The sequence below is a fragment of the Doryrhamphus excisus genome, linkage group LG8, assembly GCF_037039965.1.
Source record: "Doryrhamphus excisus strain RoL-2023G ecotype Guam linkage group LG8, RoL_Dexc_Guam_v1.1, whole genome shotgun sequence".
In the NCBI taxonomy this organism is placed as follows: Eukaryota; Metazoa; Chordata; class Actinopteri; order Syngnathiformes; family Syngnathidae; genus Doryrhamphus; species Doryrhamphus excisus.
The window spans coordinates 18,093,167-18,109,827 of record NC_136364.1 but is presented as its reverse complement, the minus strand read 5'-3'; the positions used below and the strand labels follow the sequence as shown (position 1 = coordinate 18,109,827).

General features: G+C 42.3%; 1 protein-coding gene across 1 annotated transcript in view; it reads right to left on the bottom strand.

Moving 5' to 3' along the window:
• Positions 1-16,661, bottom strand: part of elna (elastin a) — a 50,060-nt gene that overhangs the window by 6,227 nt on the left and 27,172 nt on the right. Inside the window, exons 6-47 of the mRNA XM_078793010.1 lie at positions 16,093-16,158; positions 15,912-15,983; positions 15,112-15,141; positions 13,710-13,751; positions 13,568-13,642; positions 12,987-13,034; positions 12,857-12,919; positions 12,462-12,494; positions 12,304-12,369; positions 12,154-12,195; positions 11,981-12,067; positions 11,847-11,897; positions 11,680-11,769; positions 11,338-11,561; positions 10,974-11,135; positions 10,776-10,872; positions 10,492-10,581; positions 10,275-10,400; positions 10,016-10,141; positions 9,797-9,898; positions 9,482-9,631; positions 9,042-9,188; positions 8,663-8,842; positions 8,031-8,174; positions 7,670-7,804; positions 7,427-7,555; positions 7,263-7,313; positions 6,339-6,410; positions 5,924-6,049; positions 5,707-5,823; positions 5,469-5,597; positions 5,210-5,353; positions 4,970-5,098; positions 4,739-4,882; positions 4,494-4,619; positions 4,293-4,418; positions 4,092-4,205; positions 3,879-4,004; positions 3,524-3,790; positions 3,400-3,435; positions 1,960-2,010; positions 63-89 (exon numbers count right to left, since the gene is read on the bottom strand). Of these exons, the coding sequence (XP_078649136.1) occupies positions 63-89; positions 1,960-2,010; positions 3,400-3,435; positions 3,524-3,790; positions 3,879-4,004; positions 4,092-4,205; positions 4,293-4,418; positions 4,494-4,619; positions 4,739-4,882; positions 4,970-5,098; positions 5,210-5,353; positions 5,469-5,597; positions 5,707-5,823; positions 5,924-6,049; positions 6,339-6,410; positions 7,263-7,313; positions 7,427-7,555; positions 7,670-7,804; positions 8,031-8,174; positions 8,663-8,842; positions 9,042-9,188; positions 9,482-9,631; positions 9,797-9,898; positions 10,016-10,141; positions 10,275-10,400; positions 10,492-10,581; positions 10,776-10,872; positions 10,974-11,135; positions 11,338-11,561; positions 11,680-11,769; positions 11,847-11,897; positions 11,981-12,067; positions 12,154-12,195; positions 12,304-12,369; positions 12,462-12,494; positions 12,857-12,919; positions 12,987-13,034; positions 13,568-13,642; positions 13,710-13,751; positions 15,112-15,141; positions 15,912-15,983; positions 16,093-16,158 (4,362 nt within the window). The remainder of the gene's footprint in view (positions 1-62; positions 90-1,959; positions 2,011-3,399; positions 3,436-3,523; positions 3,791-3,878; positions 4,005-4,091; positions 4,206-4,292; positions 4,419-4,493; positions 4,620-4,738; positions 4,883-4,969; positions 5,099-5,209; positions 5,354-5,468; positions 5,598-5,706; positions 5,824-5,923; positions 6,050-6,338; positions 6,411-7,262; positions 7,314-7,426; positions 7,556-7,669; positions 7,805-8,030; positions 8,175-8,662; positions 8,843-9,041; positions 9,189-9,481; positions 9,632-9,796; positions 9,899-10,015; positions 10,142-10,274; positions 10,401-10,491; positions 10,582-10,775; positions 10,873-10,973; positions 11,136-11,337; positions 11,562-11,679; positions 11,770-11,846; positions 11,898-11,980; positions 12,068-12,153; positions 12,196-12,303; positions 12,370-12,461; positions 12,495-12,856; positions 12,920-12,986; positions 13,035-13,567; positions 13,643-13,709; positions 13,752-15,111; positions 15,142-15,911; positions 15,984-16,092; positions 16,159-16,661) is intronic.

Here is a 16,661-nt window from a genome sequence, read left to right as displayed (position 1 = left end):
TACTGTTATTGAGTATTGTAATGACTCTTTCAACTCAGTACAGCGAGTTGGTTCACACTTACCAGGCAGACCTTGACCTTTTGTACCAGCTAAACACACAGATAAAAATCACAGTTAAAAATCAAGCAGTATTAAATATGGCCCTTGGTAGAGATGATGCATGATGTTACATGTACATTTAATAGGGGTGTCATGAGGTTGGCTCCACGACAACAAAGCAAGATTACATTCATTTTAATTTAGTGAGTAAGTGAATGAAAAAAAAAGACTATAGAAACAAACTTTTTTGACAATTTTTTTTTTCTGAAATACCATAAAAAAAGGCAAAAAAGGCATTTCAACACAAAACAATGTTTTGAAATGTTTAGTGTTGACGCCAAATGACACCCCTAACATTTAAGGACTACATTTGTAAAAGGAACAATTAAGAACATTAAAATTAAGAATTAAAAGAACATTAAGAACAGTGCTTTCATAATAACAATGTTTCAATTTCATTCATTCATTCATTTTCTCCCGCTTATCTACCACGGGAGTGCTGGAGCCTATCCCAGCTATCTTTAGGCGAGAAGCGGGGTACACCCTGGACTGGTGGCCAGCCAATCACAGGGCACACATAGACAAACAACCATTCACACTCACATTCATATAATATAGATAATTTGGAGTCGCCAATTAACCTAGCATGTTTTTGGAATGTGGGAGGAAACCGGAGTACCCGGAGAAAACCCACGCAGGCACGGGGAGAACATGCAAACTCCACACAGAGATGGCCGAGGGTGGAATTGAACTCGGGTCTCCAAACCACTCGGCCATGTTTCAAGATGTTGAATAAAAAAAGTAAATGAGTCAAATTATGCACAGTAAGGTATAAGTATATGGTATATGGTACATAGTAGGTATACATATACCTATGTAAGGTTAACAACCCGCTTTAACTTAGTTTGCTGCAAGTACAATGATTGTTTGTTCCACTCACCGCTTGGTTGAATAATTCCAGCACCAGCTGTAACAAAAGGAAGCAACTATTAACTACCACTATTACACAAATATAATGAATAGAGCAGAATTATGAACCTACCGCCTTGTTTTTGTCACATCCATCACAAGGGTGCAAAACAGCAAAACAATAAGAAAACAGAAATTAGTCAATTTATTATTATATTTTTTTTAAATGGGCCTAACAAACAAACACAGGCAGTATACTGTATGAGTAGCTTTTAAAATAACATAAAGCAAATAGTGCAGTATCCTTCAGCAGGGACATCATATTTACAGCAGCCATCCAAAAATATTTGTTTTAATAGATGCCTACTGGTGCATGAAACTGAAAGTCATGAATAGCCCTGCTGTAGAATTGTAAAGATAGCAGCTTTTGAGAACATCTGTTTTGTATTTGTAAGTGCAAGCATCCTCATTGTCAAACCAAACTTCAAACAATCAAGTACTTACTTTAATTTTTAACTGGAGAGTATACTGTATATCTAATAGGTTTTGTTATATATTTGTCAAATGGTTGCATTTCAAAATCAGATTAATCGTAGTTTGCTAATTAATTAATAATGATGAATCACCATTTGCAACTATGTCTGACATGTGCCAATTTTTACAGTATTTTATGAACATTAAGGTAAATGACAGGACATGATTATAAATGATTATAAATTATTTATTAATCATACTTGTCGTTCTCAGCTCCAGGCTGTTGTTTTTTATTTAAAAGTCATATTGGTACCTGTCTTGTATATTTCTTAGCTACCATTTCAGTGTTAAGTTGCTGTGTGATGATTTTAGCCTTCTTGCTGACCCACCATTGTTTTTTTGTTTTGTTTTTTTTTTAACTAAAAACATCATTTGATTGGTGGTCTATGCTAATTGAACTCCCTATTTTGCACAGTGCACAAGCTACATACAGTTGCTGGTAGAAAATATACATTGCATGTAAATAGATGGTCTTACTGGGCTGTGGGAGGTCTGGTGCCTTGCCATTTGTGGCAATAGCTGTGGGCCCTGCCAAAAGAAATGGAGCACAGTTTGGTTTGACTACAAAGGTAGAAAGCGGTCGCTGCCACAGCTGCGAGGCTGTAAACTAAAAGGTAGTCAACAAGTGGGAAAAGAAGCAATACAAAATACAAATGTGAGTTCCAGCCAGTGTGGTAGTAGGCCAAGTGGGTGTGATACTGCATGGGTGTTTCCCAATGTGTGGAGCTAGAGTACAGTAATCCCTCGTTTATCACAGTTTATTGGTACGCTCGACTTAAAACACCACTATAGTCACCTTTACACTTATATTACCAAATATAGAAAACATAATAAACCATTTATAGACAATTTAAGACATTGTGTTGATGTAAATTTGAGTGGGAGTTGAGTGGTGGGTGGACAGGAAGTAACTTGGTGGTTCAGAATTCTTTCACCTTAGCGTTGGTAACAACCACAACAGTAGTCTGTGTTTTTATTGGGATTTTTTTTTATCGGGATTACTGTGCCTGTTGTGAGAAGTTTCAAGGCTGCCATAAAAGCCTGTTGTTCCAATGATCCAGTCTGCTGAATATTACAGTAACATTAATAGTTAACTGTTAATAGTTATCCTCCCTATCCGTGTGGAAGTGGTATATTTTTGGCTATTTAGGTTTAAAGGAAATAACTTGAAGGCTACCATTTAGCCTAGCTCTCTAGTTTGTGAGTTAGTGTGTCTCATGTGTCATGTGTCTCAAGACCCTGCAGTTGCGCAATATGTTAAATAAAAAGAGTATGAATGTGACTATAGTCGTGTTTTGTCATGTCTACAGGGCTCTAATAATGCTTTGTTCATTTTAATCTGAAAAAAATAATTTGTCTACCCACCAACTATATGTGGTTTCTTAAGTTTTTATTATTTGCCGTTTTATTTTTATTATTATATTTATTTATTTATTACTGATTGATTGATTTTCTTTATTCTTGATTTGTTTATTTATTTTTCATTTTATTTTGTGTAGAAAAAAAAAAGTAAGATATTTGAGAACAGTGGAATGTTTTATCAGAGCTTTTCTTGTAGAAAATTGGAACCAAAGCAAAGTTTTTAAATTTTTTTTGTTTTTAATAAATGCGTTTTTTTTTTTTGGAAAACCTGATGCGGCCCAGTCTCACCCAGACCCGAGCTCCAGTGGCCCCCAAGTAAATTGAGTTTGAGACCCCTGGTTTAGACCATGAAGATGTAACATTTGCTTAAATAGGCATTAAATAGACATTAAATAGACCAATAATAAGCCGTATTCAACCATGATCGAGTAAAGCTACTAAATTTAAATGTGATGTGGCGAGGGATTACTGTTTATTCATTATTAATTTAAATAAATTCTGGTTTCAAATGTCTGTTAATAATGTGCAAAAGAAAGAAATGCAGGTTAACAGTACCTGGACCGCTGGTTCCAGAAGGACCAACAACCTTCGCTGTAGAAACAACAGCAACATTATTGATAAAAAATAAATAATAAAAATATCCATATCAGAAAACAAGTGAATCTCCAGGATGCCTTACGTGGCTTTCCAGCAACAGGAACACCCGTGCTACCTGGCAGCACACCAGCAGAACCATCGGGAACACCAGAACCACCTGGATACGGCGTTGCTCCTGGCAGATATTTGGCAGCTTTTGCAGCAGCAGAGTACTGACCACCTCCCGCTGGTCCTACTCCTCCTGGTCCTACTCCTCCTGGTCCTACGCCTCCTGGTCCTACTCCTCCTGGTCCTACGCCTCCTGGACCTACGCCTCCTGCTCCTGCTACTCCAACCCCAGCTCCAGCTCCTGTTGAAACCCCCAATTCAGGAACTGTTAAAATAATAAAGTATATTCTGATACATCTTGAAAGGTTAGTGTGTTTTATGTATTGTACCATATTTGGCAGCTTTTGCACCAGCAGGGTATTGTCCGACTCCGACTCCTCCTGGTACTGCACCAGCTCCACCTCCTACTCCTGTTCCTCCCAGCCCTCCTGCTCCTAACCCTGCTCCTGCTCCTCCTGTAACCCAATCAGGCATGCATGTTGTTACCAATTGTACATACATGATAATCTATAAACAGTGTATTATTTTTTTATTTATAGTACCATATTTGGCAGCTTTTGCACCAGCAGGGTATTGTCCACCTCCGACTCCTCCTGGAACTACTGCTACTCCTGTTCCCCCAAGGCCTCCTGTTCCTAATCCTGCTCCTGCTCCTCCTGTGACCCAATTATGCATGCATGTTGTTACCAATTGTACACGCATGACAATCTATGAACAGTGTATTATTTCTTTATTTATAGTACCATATTTGGCAGCTTTTGCACCAGCAGGGTATTGTCCACCTCCAACTCCTCCAGGACCTAAACCAGCTCCTCCTCCGACTCCTGTTCCTCCCAGCCCTCCCGTTCCTAACCCTGCTCCTGCTCCTCCTGTAACAGACAATCGAATGATGATATAAACATTTCATTTAAACTTATAAAAATCGATTGATGTATTTATTGTACCATATTTGGCAGCTTTTGCAGCAGCAGAATATTGTCCTCCTGGCACCAAGCCAGGTCCTCCTCCTACTCCTGTTCCTGTTCCTGTTCCTCCAAGTCCTCCGCCTCCTAGCCCTGCGCCTCCTCCCCCTGTAACTCACAATTAAGGAGGAGGAAACATGACCATTTATAATTTAATTTAACAATAACAATAACAATAATGCATGTGTATATTTTACTAAATTTACAATACATTGTTCATACTTTACCATATTTAGCAGCTTTTGCAGAGGCAGCAGCACCAGCAGGATATTGTCCACCTCCAACTCCTCCTGCGACCAAACCAGGCCCTCCCCCTACTCCCATTCCTGTCCCTCCTAGTCCTCCTCCTCCTAAGCCTGCTCCTGCTCCTCCTTTAAAGATAAAATGAATCACACATTGTTTAAAATATTAAAACTAGACCAACTGAACATACGTGTTGTTTATATGATTTGCTGTACCATATTTGGCAGCTTTTGCAGCAGCAGAGTATTGTCCACCTCCTGGTACTAAACCTGGTACTCCCCCTACTCCTGTTCCTATTCCTCCAAGTCCTTGTTGACCAAACCCTGTTCCTGCTGCTCCCGGACCTCAAAAAATGAAGGGAATTAACAAATGTTGCATTAGCTTTAAATTGCAGCAATAATTCATCATTCTGAATGTTTTGATGTCCATGGAGGTGTACTTAATCTTATTGGTACCATATTTGGCAGCTTTTGCAGCAGCAGGGTATTGTCCACCTCCAACTCCTCCTGGTAATAAACCAGCTCCTCCTCCTACTCCTGCTCCTCCAAGTCCTCCTGTTCCCCCGAAGGCTCCTGGTCCAAACCCTGCTCCTGCTCCTCCTGTAATTCACAATAAAGATACATCAAGGATGTTGTTTAAGATTGTAATGAGAAAAAAACTGTTCTACTAGTTAACACGACTATAATGGTGGATTTTGTGTTTTATGTATTGTACCGTATTTAGCAGCTTTGGCTGCACCAGCAGGGTACTGTCCACCTCCAACTCCTCCTGGTACTAAACCAGCTCCTCCTCCTACTCCCATTCCTCCCAACCCTCCTGTTCCAAACCCTGCTCCTGCTCCTCCTGTAATTCCAAATAGAGAAACAAGCATGCTGTTTAAATATAAAATTAGACAAATATCTCTACCACTAAATATAAGTGGAACAGTGTATTATTTCATTATGTATTGTACCATATTTAGCAGCTTTTGCACCAGCAGGGTATTGTCCACCTCCGACTCCTCCTGGTACAAAGCCAGCTCCACCTCCTACTCCTGCTCCTCCCAGCCCTCCTGCTCCTAACCCTGCTCCTGCTCCTCCTGTAATCCAATCACGCATGCATGTTGTCACCAATTGTACATACATGATAATCTACGTATGAACAGTGTATTATTTTTTTATTTATAGTACCATATTTAGCAGCTTTTGCACCAGCAGGGTATTGTCCACCTCCAACTCCTCCTGGTATGAAACCGGCTCCACCTCCTACTCCTGCTCCTCCCAGCCCTCCTGCTCCTAACCCTGCTCCTGCTCCTCCTGTAATCCAATCAGGCATGGTATGTTGCTACCAATTGTACACACATGATAATCTATGAACAATGTATTATTTCTTTATTTATAGTACCATATTTGGCAGCTTTTGCACCAGCAGGGTATTGTCCACCTCCGACTCCTCCTGGTACTAGACCAGCTCCACCTCCTACTCCTGTTCCTCCCAGCCCTCCCGTTCCTGCTCCTCCTGTAACCCATTCAGGCGTGCATGTTGTTACCAATTGTACATACATGATAATCTATGAACAGTGTATTATTTCTTTATTTATAGTACCATATTTGGCAGCTTTTGCACCAGCAGGGTATTGTCCAACTCCGACTCCTCCTGGTACTGCACCAGCTCCACCTCCTACTCCTGCTCCTCCCAGCCCTCCTGCTCCTAACCCTGCTCCTGCTCCTCCTGTAACCCAAACAGGCATGTTATGTTGTTACCAATTATACACACATGATAATCTATGAACAATGTATTATTTCTTTATTTATAGTACCATATTTGGCAGCTTTTGCACCAGCAGGGTATTGTCCACCTCCCCCTGGTACTAGACCAGCTCCACCTCCTACTCCTGTTCCTCCCAGCCCTCCCGCTCCTGCTCCTCCTGTAACCCAATCAGGCATGCATGTTGCTACCAATTGTACATACTATACATGATAATCTATAAACAGCGTATTATTTTCTTATGGATTGTACCATATTTGGCAGCTTTTGCACCAGCAGGGTATTGTCCGACTCCTCCTGGTACTGCACCAGCTCCACCTCCTACTCCTGCTCCTCCCAGCCCTCCTGCTCCTAACCCTGCTCCTGCTCCTCCTGTAACCCAATCAGGCATGCATGTTGTTACCAATTGTACATACTACATGATAATCTACGTATGAACAGTGTATTATTTATTTATTTATTTATAGTACCATATTTGGCAGCTTTTGCACCAGCAGGGTATTGTCCACCTCCAACTCCTCCTGGTACTGCACCAGCTCCTCCTCCTACTCCTGTTCCTCCCAGCCCTCCTGCTCCCAACCCTGCTCCTGCTCCTCCTGTAGTCCAATCAGGCATGCATGTTGTATGTACATACCAATTGTACATACATTATAATTTATGAACATTGTATTATTTGTTCATGTATTGTACCATATTTGGCAGCTTTTGCACCAGCAGGGTATTGTCCAACTCCGACTCCTCCTGGTACTACACCAGCTCCACCTCCTATCCCTGTTCCCAGCCCTCCTGTTCCAAACCCTGCTCCTGCTCCTCCTGTAGTAAGTCCCAATAAAGACAAATCAAGCATGTTTAAAGATGAAATTAGACAAATGGCTCTACCACTAAATACGGCTCTAAGAGTTTATTATGTGTTTTATGTATTGTACCGTATTTAGCAGCTTTTGCAGCAGCAGCAGGATACTGTCCACCAACAGCCCCTCCAGGCAGTAAACCAGCTCCACCTCCTACTCCTGTTCCTCCTAGCCCTCCTGTTCCAAACCCTGCTCCTGCTCCTCCTGTGGTAAGTCCCAATAAAGACAAATCAAGCATTATTTAAAGATGAAATTAGAAAAATAGTACTACCACTAAATACGGCTGTAAGAGTGTATCATGTGTTTTATGTATTGTACCGTATTTAGCAGCTTTTGCAGCAGCAGCAGCAGCAGGGTACTGTCCACCGACAGCCCCTCCGGGTACGAAACCAGCTCCACCTCCTATCCCTGATCCTCCCAGCCCTCCTGTTCCGAGCCCTGCTCCTGCTCCTCCTGTAACACAGAATTAAGAGCAAGCATGATTTAAAACTTAAACCAATAATAATAATATTAATCATCATCAACTGTATACACAAATGACAATGCAAGTGTCTGTTTGTTTTGTCTACCGTATCTGAAAATACACATGTCCACCCATCAGTGGAAGTGAGCCGAGTGTATGACTACATTACCATTTACGAGCACAACCACTAACACATATGTTATATGTTCCATGTACCATATTTAGCAGCTTTCGCAGCAGCAGAGTATTGTCCACCTCCAACTCCCCCTGGCACCAAACCAGGTACTCCGCCTAATCCAGCTCCTCCCAATACGCCTGTTCCCCCCAGGCCTCCTGTTCCAAATCCTGCTCCTGCTCCTCCTGTAAGCCACAATTATTATGAATCAAAACATGAACCTAGAATAGCTGACTCTAGGATGGTACAGTATATGTATTAGTAGTACATTTGTGAGGGTTACAATTCAAGAGTATCCATGAATAGCTGTTGGTCCAAGCCTACTGCTACTTCCCTGTTGTAATTCAAGGTCCGACTTACAATCATATATTAACTGGTGTTGACATTGCTGCACGTTGGAACAAATTGTCAAAGGTAGTGCTGCTGAAGACACACACTTGCAATGATGTCACGTTGCATATGTATGCTTTACTATCATGTATTTATACTTGATTACTGATTTCAGGGGAAATTTCTTAAAAAAAAACATCCTATTTTTGCAGGAAAAAAAATAAAAATGTACAATGCTGAATATATGAATGTATAGTTACTCCACTAATTGTTATCAAAATAAATAGTGTTCTCGCTTTGACTAAAAGTACTGAGAAGTATAGCTGGTAGACAATGCCCATACCATATTTTGCTGCTTTGGCTGCTGGAGAATATGTACCAGTCCCTGGTCTTGGATATCCTCCTGGTACTGCAAATGGTGCTCCGCCTGGAACACCACCTGGAACACCACCTGGTACTCCACCTGGTACACCACCTGGTACTCCACCGGGCACTCCTCCTGGTACACCACCTGGTATGCCTCCTGTCAAGCAGAGCCATGAAAGATGGTATTTGGTAATAACAAAAACATGCCTATTAAATATTACACTTTTATAAGAAATGTAATACAATTTTGACTGGGGGGTGGGCATAAAAGAAAATAATTTGTGAACCACTGCAATACGGCAAATTAAAAAAACAACTGCTCAAACACCAACAGCTGTGTCTACTAGAGCCCATACCATATTTAGCTGCTTTGGCTGATGGTAGATATCCACCACCAGGTACACCACCAGGTACGCCACCAGGTACACCGCCAGGTACGCCGCCAGGTACGCCGCCAGGTACGCCGCCAGGTACGCCGCCAGGTATGCCACCAGGTACACCTCCTGTCAAAAATGTTGATTATTCATGCATGATTGTTATGCATTATACATAGAGGTGTCTGCCTTGGCTACAGTGAAGGTCCCTGCCAGGCCCACCAATTGTCCCCCACCTGCACGCTGCAGCGACTTTCTACACTTCAACTGAGGTAACACAGAACGTTGTAAAAATGCTGATTCCCCACATAATAAACAATTTCCTACATGACTACAATTTACAGTAGTTCACCTGTGCCACCTAAACAACCAAAAATGGCAGCAAAGCTGTAAATTGCAACTGTTAGAGCAGTGGCTCATACCATATTTAGCTGCTTTGCCTGCTGGCGAATAACCGCCAAATCCTGGCACACCACCGGGAACACCACCGGGAACACCACCGGGAACACCACCGGGAACACCACCGGGAACACCACCGGGAACACCACCGGGAACACCACCGGGAACACCACCTTTATGGATATGTAAGGTATCAATGCTGACATGATTTCTACACATAGTACATATTATATTACAATACAGTATATGACCAGGATATATCGTGTAACTCTTTCATCAACAATACCAGCAATGAAAGCAAAACTGTAAATTGCAACTATTAGAAAAGTGTCTCATACCATATTTAGCTGCTTTGGCTGCTGGGGAAAAACCACCATAGCCTGGGACACCACCGGGCACACCACCAGGCACACCACCCGGTACACCGCCTGGAACCCCACCTGCATTGATACACAAGGCTAAACAAATGCTGATACACTTTTCAACACGATATATGACACCAACAGCAGAAATGCCAGAAAAATGCAAATTGTAACTGGTGGAGCAGTGGCTCATACCATATTTAGCTGCCTTGGCTGCTGGTGAATAACCACCAAACCCTGGTACACCACCTGGTACACCACCTGGTACACCACCTGGTACACCACCTGGTACACCACCTGGCACACCACCTGGAATTCCACCTGCAGGAGACACAGAAGGCTGTATGAATGCTGACATAATTGCTACTGATCATTGAATAGATCAAAGATGTAAGTCTATAACCCTAATGCCAGCAAATATGTACGTTCTGAATGGCAGGGTAGTGACGCATACCATAGTTAGCTGCTTTGGCTGCTGGTGAATAACCACCAAGCCCTGACACACCACCTGGCAAACCCCCTGGTACTCCACCAGGAACGCCACCGGGCACGCTCCCTGGTACACCACCTGGTACCCCACCTGACAAGAAGATACAAGAATGTGTGAATACTGACATGATAGCACCATACCCCAACACCACTAAATAAAATATTCAATTATTAAATATTACCATATTTAGCTGCTTTGGCAGATGGTAGATATCCACCCGCTCCTGCTACACCCCCTGGAACACCACCCGGAACACCACCAGGCACACCACCTGTGAAAAAGATGGTGAATCTTTACATTACACATGAAACGTGAAGTCATCTGCCTTAGATACAGTAGACCCGCATCACCAAAGCTATCACAAAGCTATAACAATAACTGCTACCAGGAGGGACAATTAAAAATGTTACAGCATTCCCCATACCATATTTAGCTTCTTTGACTGATGGCTGATACCTACCAAACCCGGGTATGCCGCCTGGTACGCCACCGGGTACGCCACCGGGTACGCCACCGGGTACGCCACCGGGTACGCCACCGGGTACGCCACCGGGTACGCCACCTGCCAAACGGAAAGAAGACAGATGGTGTACAAGTGTACACATGATACTTACTGTACATCTTTCTGAGATGCAGTAACAACTAGCAGTACAGTACCCATACCATATTTAGCTGCTTTGGCTGATGGTAGATATCCACCGGCTCCTGGCACGCCCCCTGGTACACCACCAGGCACGGCACCTGGAAAACCACCTGGTACACCACCTGGTACACCACCTGGTACACCACCTGGTACACCACCTGGTACACCACCTGGTACACCACCTGTGAAAAAGATCAATCTTTACATTATTTTTAAACATGGATCATTAGGGCATTTGCCCTTGATACAGTTCACTCGCATCACCACAACTATCAGCAATTCCATCCACCCTTCCATCTATTTTCTATGCCGCTTATCCTTACTAGCTATACCAATTCCCATACCCATATGTGTACCCATACATGATCAACATTGGTAAATCACACATAGCATTGCTGTACCCATACCATATTTAGCTGCTTTGGCTGATGGCTGATATCCACCAAACCCTGGTACGCCACCTGGTACGCCACCTGGTACGCCACCTGGTACGCCACCTGGTACGCCACCTGGTACACCACCTGGTACACCCCCTGGTACACCCCCTGGTACACCCCCTGGTACACCCCCTGGTACACCCCCTGGTACACCCCCTGGTCTGTAACCAGCTGGTGAAACAGAGATACCTCTCAGTGTATGAATTCAAAAACATAAGCCTTGGTTATATATCTCTTGAGCCAAGTAGGGCTTTTAAATATTGTTGTAATTCCATATGGGACATGGTACCTGGAATCTGACCGGGATATAGTCCACCAGTGCCACCATAAGCACCAGCACCACCAGCAACAGCTCCAACACCACCAGCACCACCCAAACCTACAACACAGTAAACACAGATTTAACACATACTCATAGATGGTCCGCAGCATTTGGGACTGAAGATTAAAGGTTACCATATTTGGCAGATTTAGCCTGCCCAGGTGAGATGCCCCCAGTGCCCACTCCTGACAAAAATAAAACACAATATGACTTTCTTTTACGGTCTTTTTTGCACAAACATGAACAAATGAGACATTAGACTACACACCAGTTCCAACAGGATACCCAGGCTTTGACCCAGAGGCACCTTTACCTCCTGGGAGTCCAGCCCCTTGATTACCAAAGCCCCCGTAGCCTGAGAAAAATTACAAGGTTACATCATCATGAACACCCAGTGTGAATAATGCATATTATGCATAAATGAAACAGAAGCGTTTGTACCAAAGGGAAGTTTGCCACCTCCAGGTTTTGCCCCGTAACCACCTGAGGACAAAGAAAAGCAAACACAAAGCAAATACAAGAAATTAGGCCATAATTTGTAATTGCATTCGTCCATAAAGCTCAATGCATTCCCATAAATCAGAATCACACCTTGTGATTTTGGTGATTTGAGTGGATATCCATGGAACACTCCAGGCTGCATCTGGCCACCATAGCCTGATCAGGGAAAAATATAGTGTATATTTAAATACATTCAAAATATACACATGTGGCACTGTATATGAATTTGAAATGCTGCAAGAACTGACCTGCTCCTGGACCACCCTGCCCCCCTCCTCCAACTGCAGAAGGAAAAACATGCCATCCAAATGGCCTTGTTAAATTAACAAACATAAAAAAAAATGCTGTAATAATTATGACCATATTAGACTTTTTCGAGCTGTAAAAAGGCATCTGGTGCCCCAAAATGCTGCAAAATGAATGTGCATCCATAAGAATATGTGATAAACATCTTTAATGGGGGTGAAACAACCTCCCCACCCCAAACTTTATGCTATGTCGGCTAGTCAGAAGTTCGGCCTAAACAGTTTTCATGTGGCAAAAAAAGATTGGAAATGCCAGCTTCATACCATTTGTAAAGCTGCCAAAGTCCTTGCGTTTTTTTTATGCCAGCTCTGGAAATGAATAGTTGTTAAATTCTTACGTGATTTTTGACTGAGGCCGCTGCCAGTAGCAACTCCTGGTAGAACTCCACGACTACCAAAGCCTGAAAGAGCATATTGCATTACAAGGGAGAAGACCGCATTTAACATCTCCCGGTGAAAGTCACATACCATTTCCAGGTACGAGTCCACCTTGGTAAAGCCCAGGTACGCCCACACCTGCCACACAGCCACACAACTCCACATTTATTATATTTTCTCATAAAAATGCAGAAACAGAAGTTGACAGATTTGGTATACAATAGTATCCAGTACATAATATAATATATTCATTCATTTTCTACCGATTTTCCTCACGAGGGTCGCGGGGGTGCTGGAGCCTATCCCAGCTGTCTTCGGGCGAGAGGCGGGGTACACCCTGGACTGGTCGCCAGCCAATCACAGGGCACATATAGACAAACAACCATTCACACTCACATTCATACCTATGGACAATTTGGAGTCGCTAATTAACCTAGCATGTTTTTGGAATGTGGGAGGAAACCGGAGTACCCGGAAAAAACCCACGCATGCGCGGGGAGAACATGAAAACTCCACACAGAGATGGCCGAGGGTGAGATTGAACTCGGGTCTCCTAGCTGTGAGTTCTGCACACTAACCACTCGACCGCCGTGCTGCATCCAGTATATAATATATCGTAAAATGCAATAACATCCTGTTTGCCAAGAAGATTTGAAGTAACTTTACAGAACCTGGTACTTTGGAAGTTTTCTTTCCTAATCCTGCACCAGCCCCTCCCGGAAGACCTGTCTGGGGAATAACAGGGCCTGAAAACAAGCACAGAATGTTAAAACACTAATGTCATTTCAAATGAAACAATATACAAAGTCTTACCTCCACCAGGCAGAGTTCCAGCTCCGGTTCCAGCTCCTGCCCCTGTGGTATAACACGATGCAATGCAGTATAGTCAATAAAGTCATAAATCCTGCCGTTTCTACTCAGTACTGTGAAATCGGTAAAGTCAAATTGCCTGAAGATAGTCACGGTTTTATACATTCATTCATTCATTTTCTGCCGCTTTTTCCTCACGAGGGTCGCGGGGGTGCTGGAGCCTATCCCAGCTGTCTTCAGGCGAGAGGCAGGGTACACCCTGGACTGGTGGCCAGCCAATCACAGGGCACATATAGACAAACAACCATTCACACTCACATTCATACCTATGGACAATTTGGAGTCGCCAATTAACCTAGCATGTTTTTGGAATGTGGGAGGAAACTGGATTACCCGGAGAAAACCCACGCATGCACGGGGAGAACATGCATACAGAGATGGCCGAGGGTGGAATTGAACCCTGGTCTCCTCGCTGTGAGGTCTAACCGCCGTGCCGCCCTGTTTTATACATGTATGACTGTTTTAAATGTAAACTACGTCTCAACCGTAAACATTTGACTTCGGCAAGTTTGACTTTGAGACAAATTATTATTATTTCCTTTATTTTCACCAGGAAATTATGCTTTGTAAATGAAAGAAATGCAAGCTGCATCACCCATAAAAGGCCTGCATACCATCATTTTGTGTGTGTGTTTGGCCACTAGAGGCCCCTGGAGTGCAGGTATGGAAAACAAATTTAATCACATGACTGTAGCCTTCAGAGCCTGTCATCACCTTTAAGTAACATGGCTGACTTTTAATCTGACTATGAGAGGCAACCACTATAAATATCATTAGCTTTGCATCATCAAATGCCTCATTTCATTTGGCGAGCCTCTCATGCAGGAAATGAACCGTCAGCCTCACATAGTAGGGAGTTTGGCCACAGCGCACGACACAATCATTTATTTGTATTTGAGACTTTATTCTTACATTCCTCATACTCTACTCAGATAGACATTGCGCACTACCTGTAAGTATGTGAGCTCTGGAGATTTGTTGAGGGAAGTTTTGGCAAAGGAAGTCTGTTTTATCTACGCTGTTTGGGGGGGGGGAGGAGCTGTTATTCTGAGTATCGTGATGAAAAAAGGCCAGACTTATTTGAGGGAAGTTTTCTTCCTGCCAACCAATTTAAGCGTAAGTTGTTCGCCAAAGCCCTCATCATGAGTGGACCCATGAGTCCATGCCTCATCAAGCTGCCTAATTTAAAGTAAATCATATGGACATAAACAGCACAGACAGTGAGGTCACAATAATCTCTGTGGGAGTATGTTTGTGTCCGATGCATTATTTTTCCATGCTGATTGTGATACATTCATTTTGGTTTTTGGTTATTGACAAAGAAGTGTGCATTAGTCCGTCTCACCTCCAAATGGTAGCAGTGGGCCTCCAGCACCTTTGAGGGCGACATCACCAATTTCATTGGAACATGTTAATCGACATTTGGCAAAAATATCAAACCGTTAACTTTATACTAGTGCCCTAAATACACCAGGAAATGTTATTTTACAAATAGGCAATATCAATCAAAAATATATATATTGTTACTTAAAACCTACATTGTTGTATAGTTACTAAAACAATACAGTGACAGATCATTTTTTGTAATTAATTTACGAAACTGCACTTCCTAAATACACCAGGATATGTTATTTTACAAATAGGCAATATCAATCAAAAATATATATATTGTTACTTAAAACCTACATTGTTGTATAGTTACTAAATCAATACAGTGACAGATCATTTTTTTGTAATTAATTCACAAAACTGCACTTCCTAAAGTGCATTTGTATAACTTCAGCATGGTCATTTATTAGTAGTATATTGTACAACATGTATACTACTATATCAAACATTTTTTTGTATGAAAACTGCAACTATAAAACTATTAAAAAAATACGTTTTATGTTAATATCTTTTACTTTCTGCAACAGGTTAATTGGATTTACATGATTTCTTATGGGAATAATTTATTTGGTTAACATCTGTTTTGGTTAGAGTCAGACCTTCTGGAATGAATTACCACATTAATGCTAACCAGGGTCCCCCTGCATTGCTAAATCCCCTCTCCCTATACCAGACAGTGTCACTCCAACAATGTTTTAGACAGTCTCAATTTGAATAGATGCACCAAATGATGACTGAACAATTGCCACAAGTTACCTCTTTTACCAGCCTTCTGTCCTGCTCCTGGGAAGATTCCACCTGGGCCTGCACCGTATCCTCCATAACCACCTATTTGGAAAAATGGCACCAATGTTTCTTAGCTTCATGCAATGCGTTTCAATCCAAATGAAGCCAATACTAACAATAATAAAACAGAACATCCCAACAAAGTACTCACCACCACCTAAGACCCCAGTTCCGTAACCACCACCTCCAAGACCGCCAGTGCCGAGATTACCATAACCTGGTAAAGAAAGTATCAGAAATCTCTGAGTTTAAATAAAAGAGCAAAATAGTTAGAATGAGAATTCAGTTTCTGCATTGCCATAGCAACCTCGAGGTGCACACTTTGGTGTTTATAATTAATTAGTTATTATAATAATTAGTGTACCCAGGCATGAACACATACAATATGTCTGTTCTAAAGATATAAAAACAGCTAAAATTAATCCAGCATGCACGTAAATGCACAGAAATTGTTGCTTAAACAAACTTCCATCTTGGCTTGATCTGATTTTATTTTGAAAAAAATATGTGTGGACATGGAAACATACTGTAGATCTAGTATCCTTCATTGGCAAATGCTACTTTGGGAGAACACCGTTTTAGGAAATATGCACGTTGTATCTTCAAAATAGCTGAGCAGGAGCAAGCATGCCGCAACAGTTTTTGGAACTAGTTTTTGGAACAACGACAAGAACAAGAACTCCAAGTGAGCATGGGAAGCAAGTCAAACAAGGGAGCGAG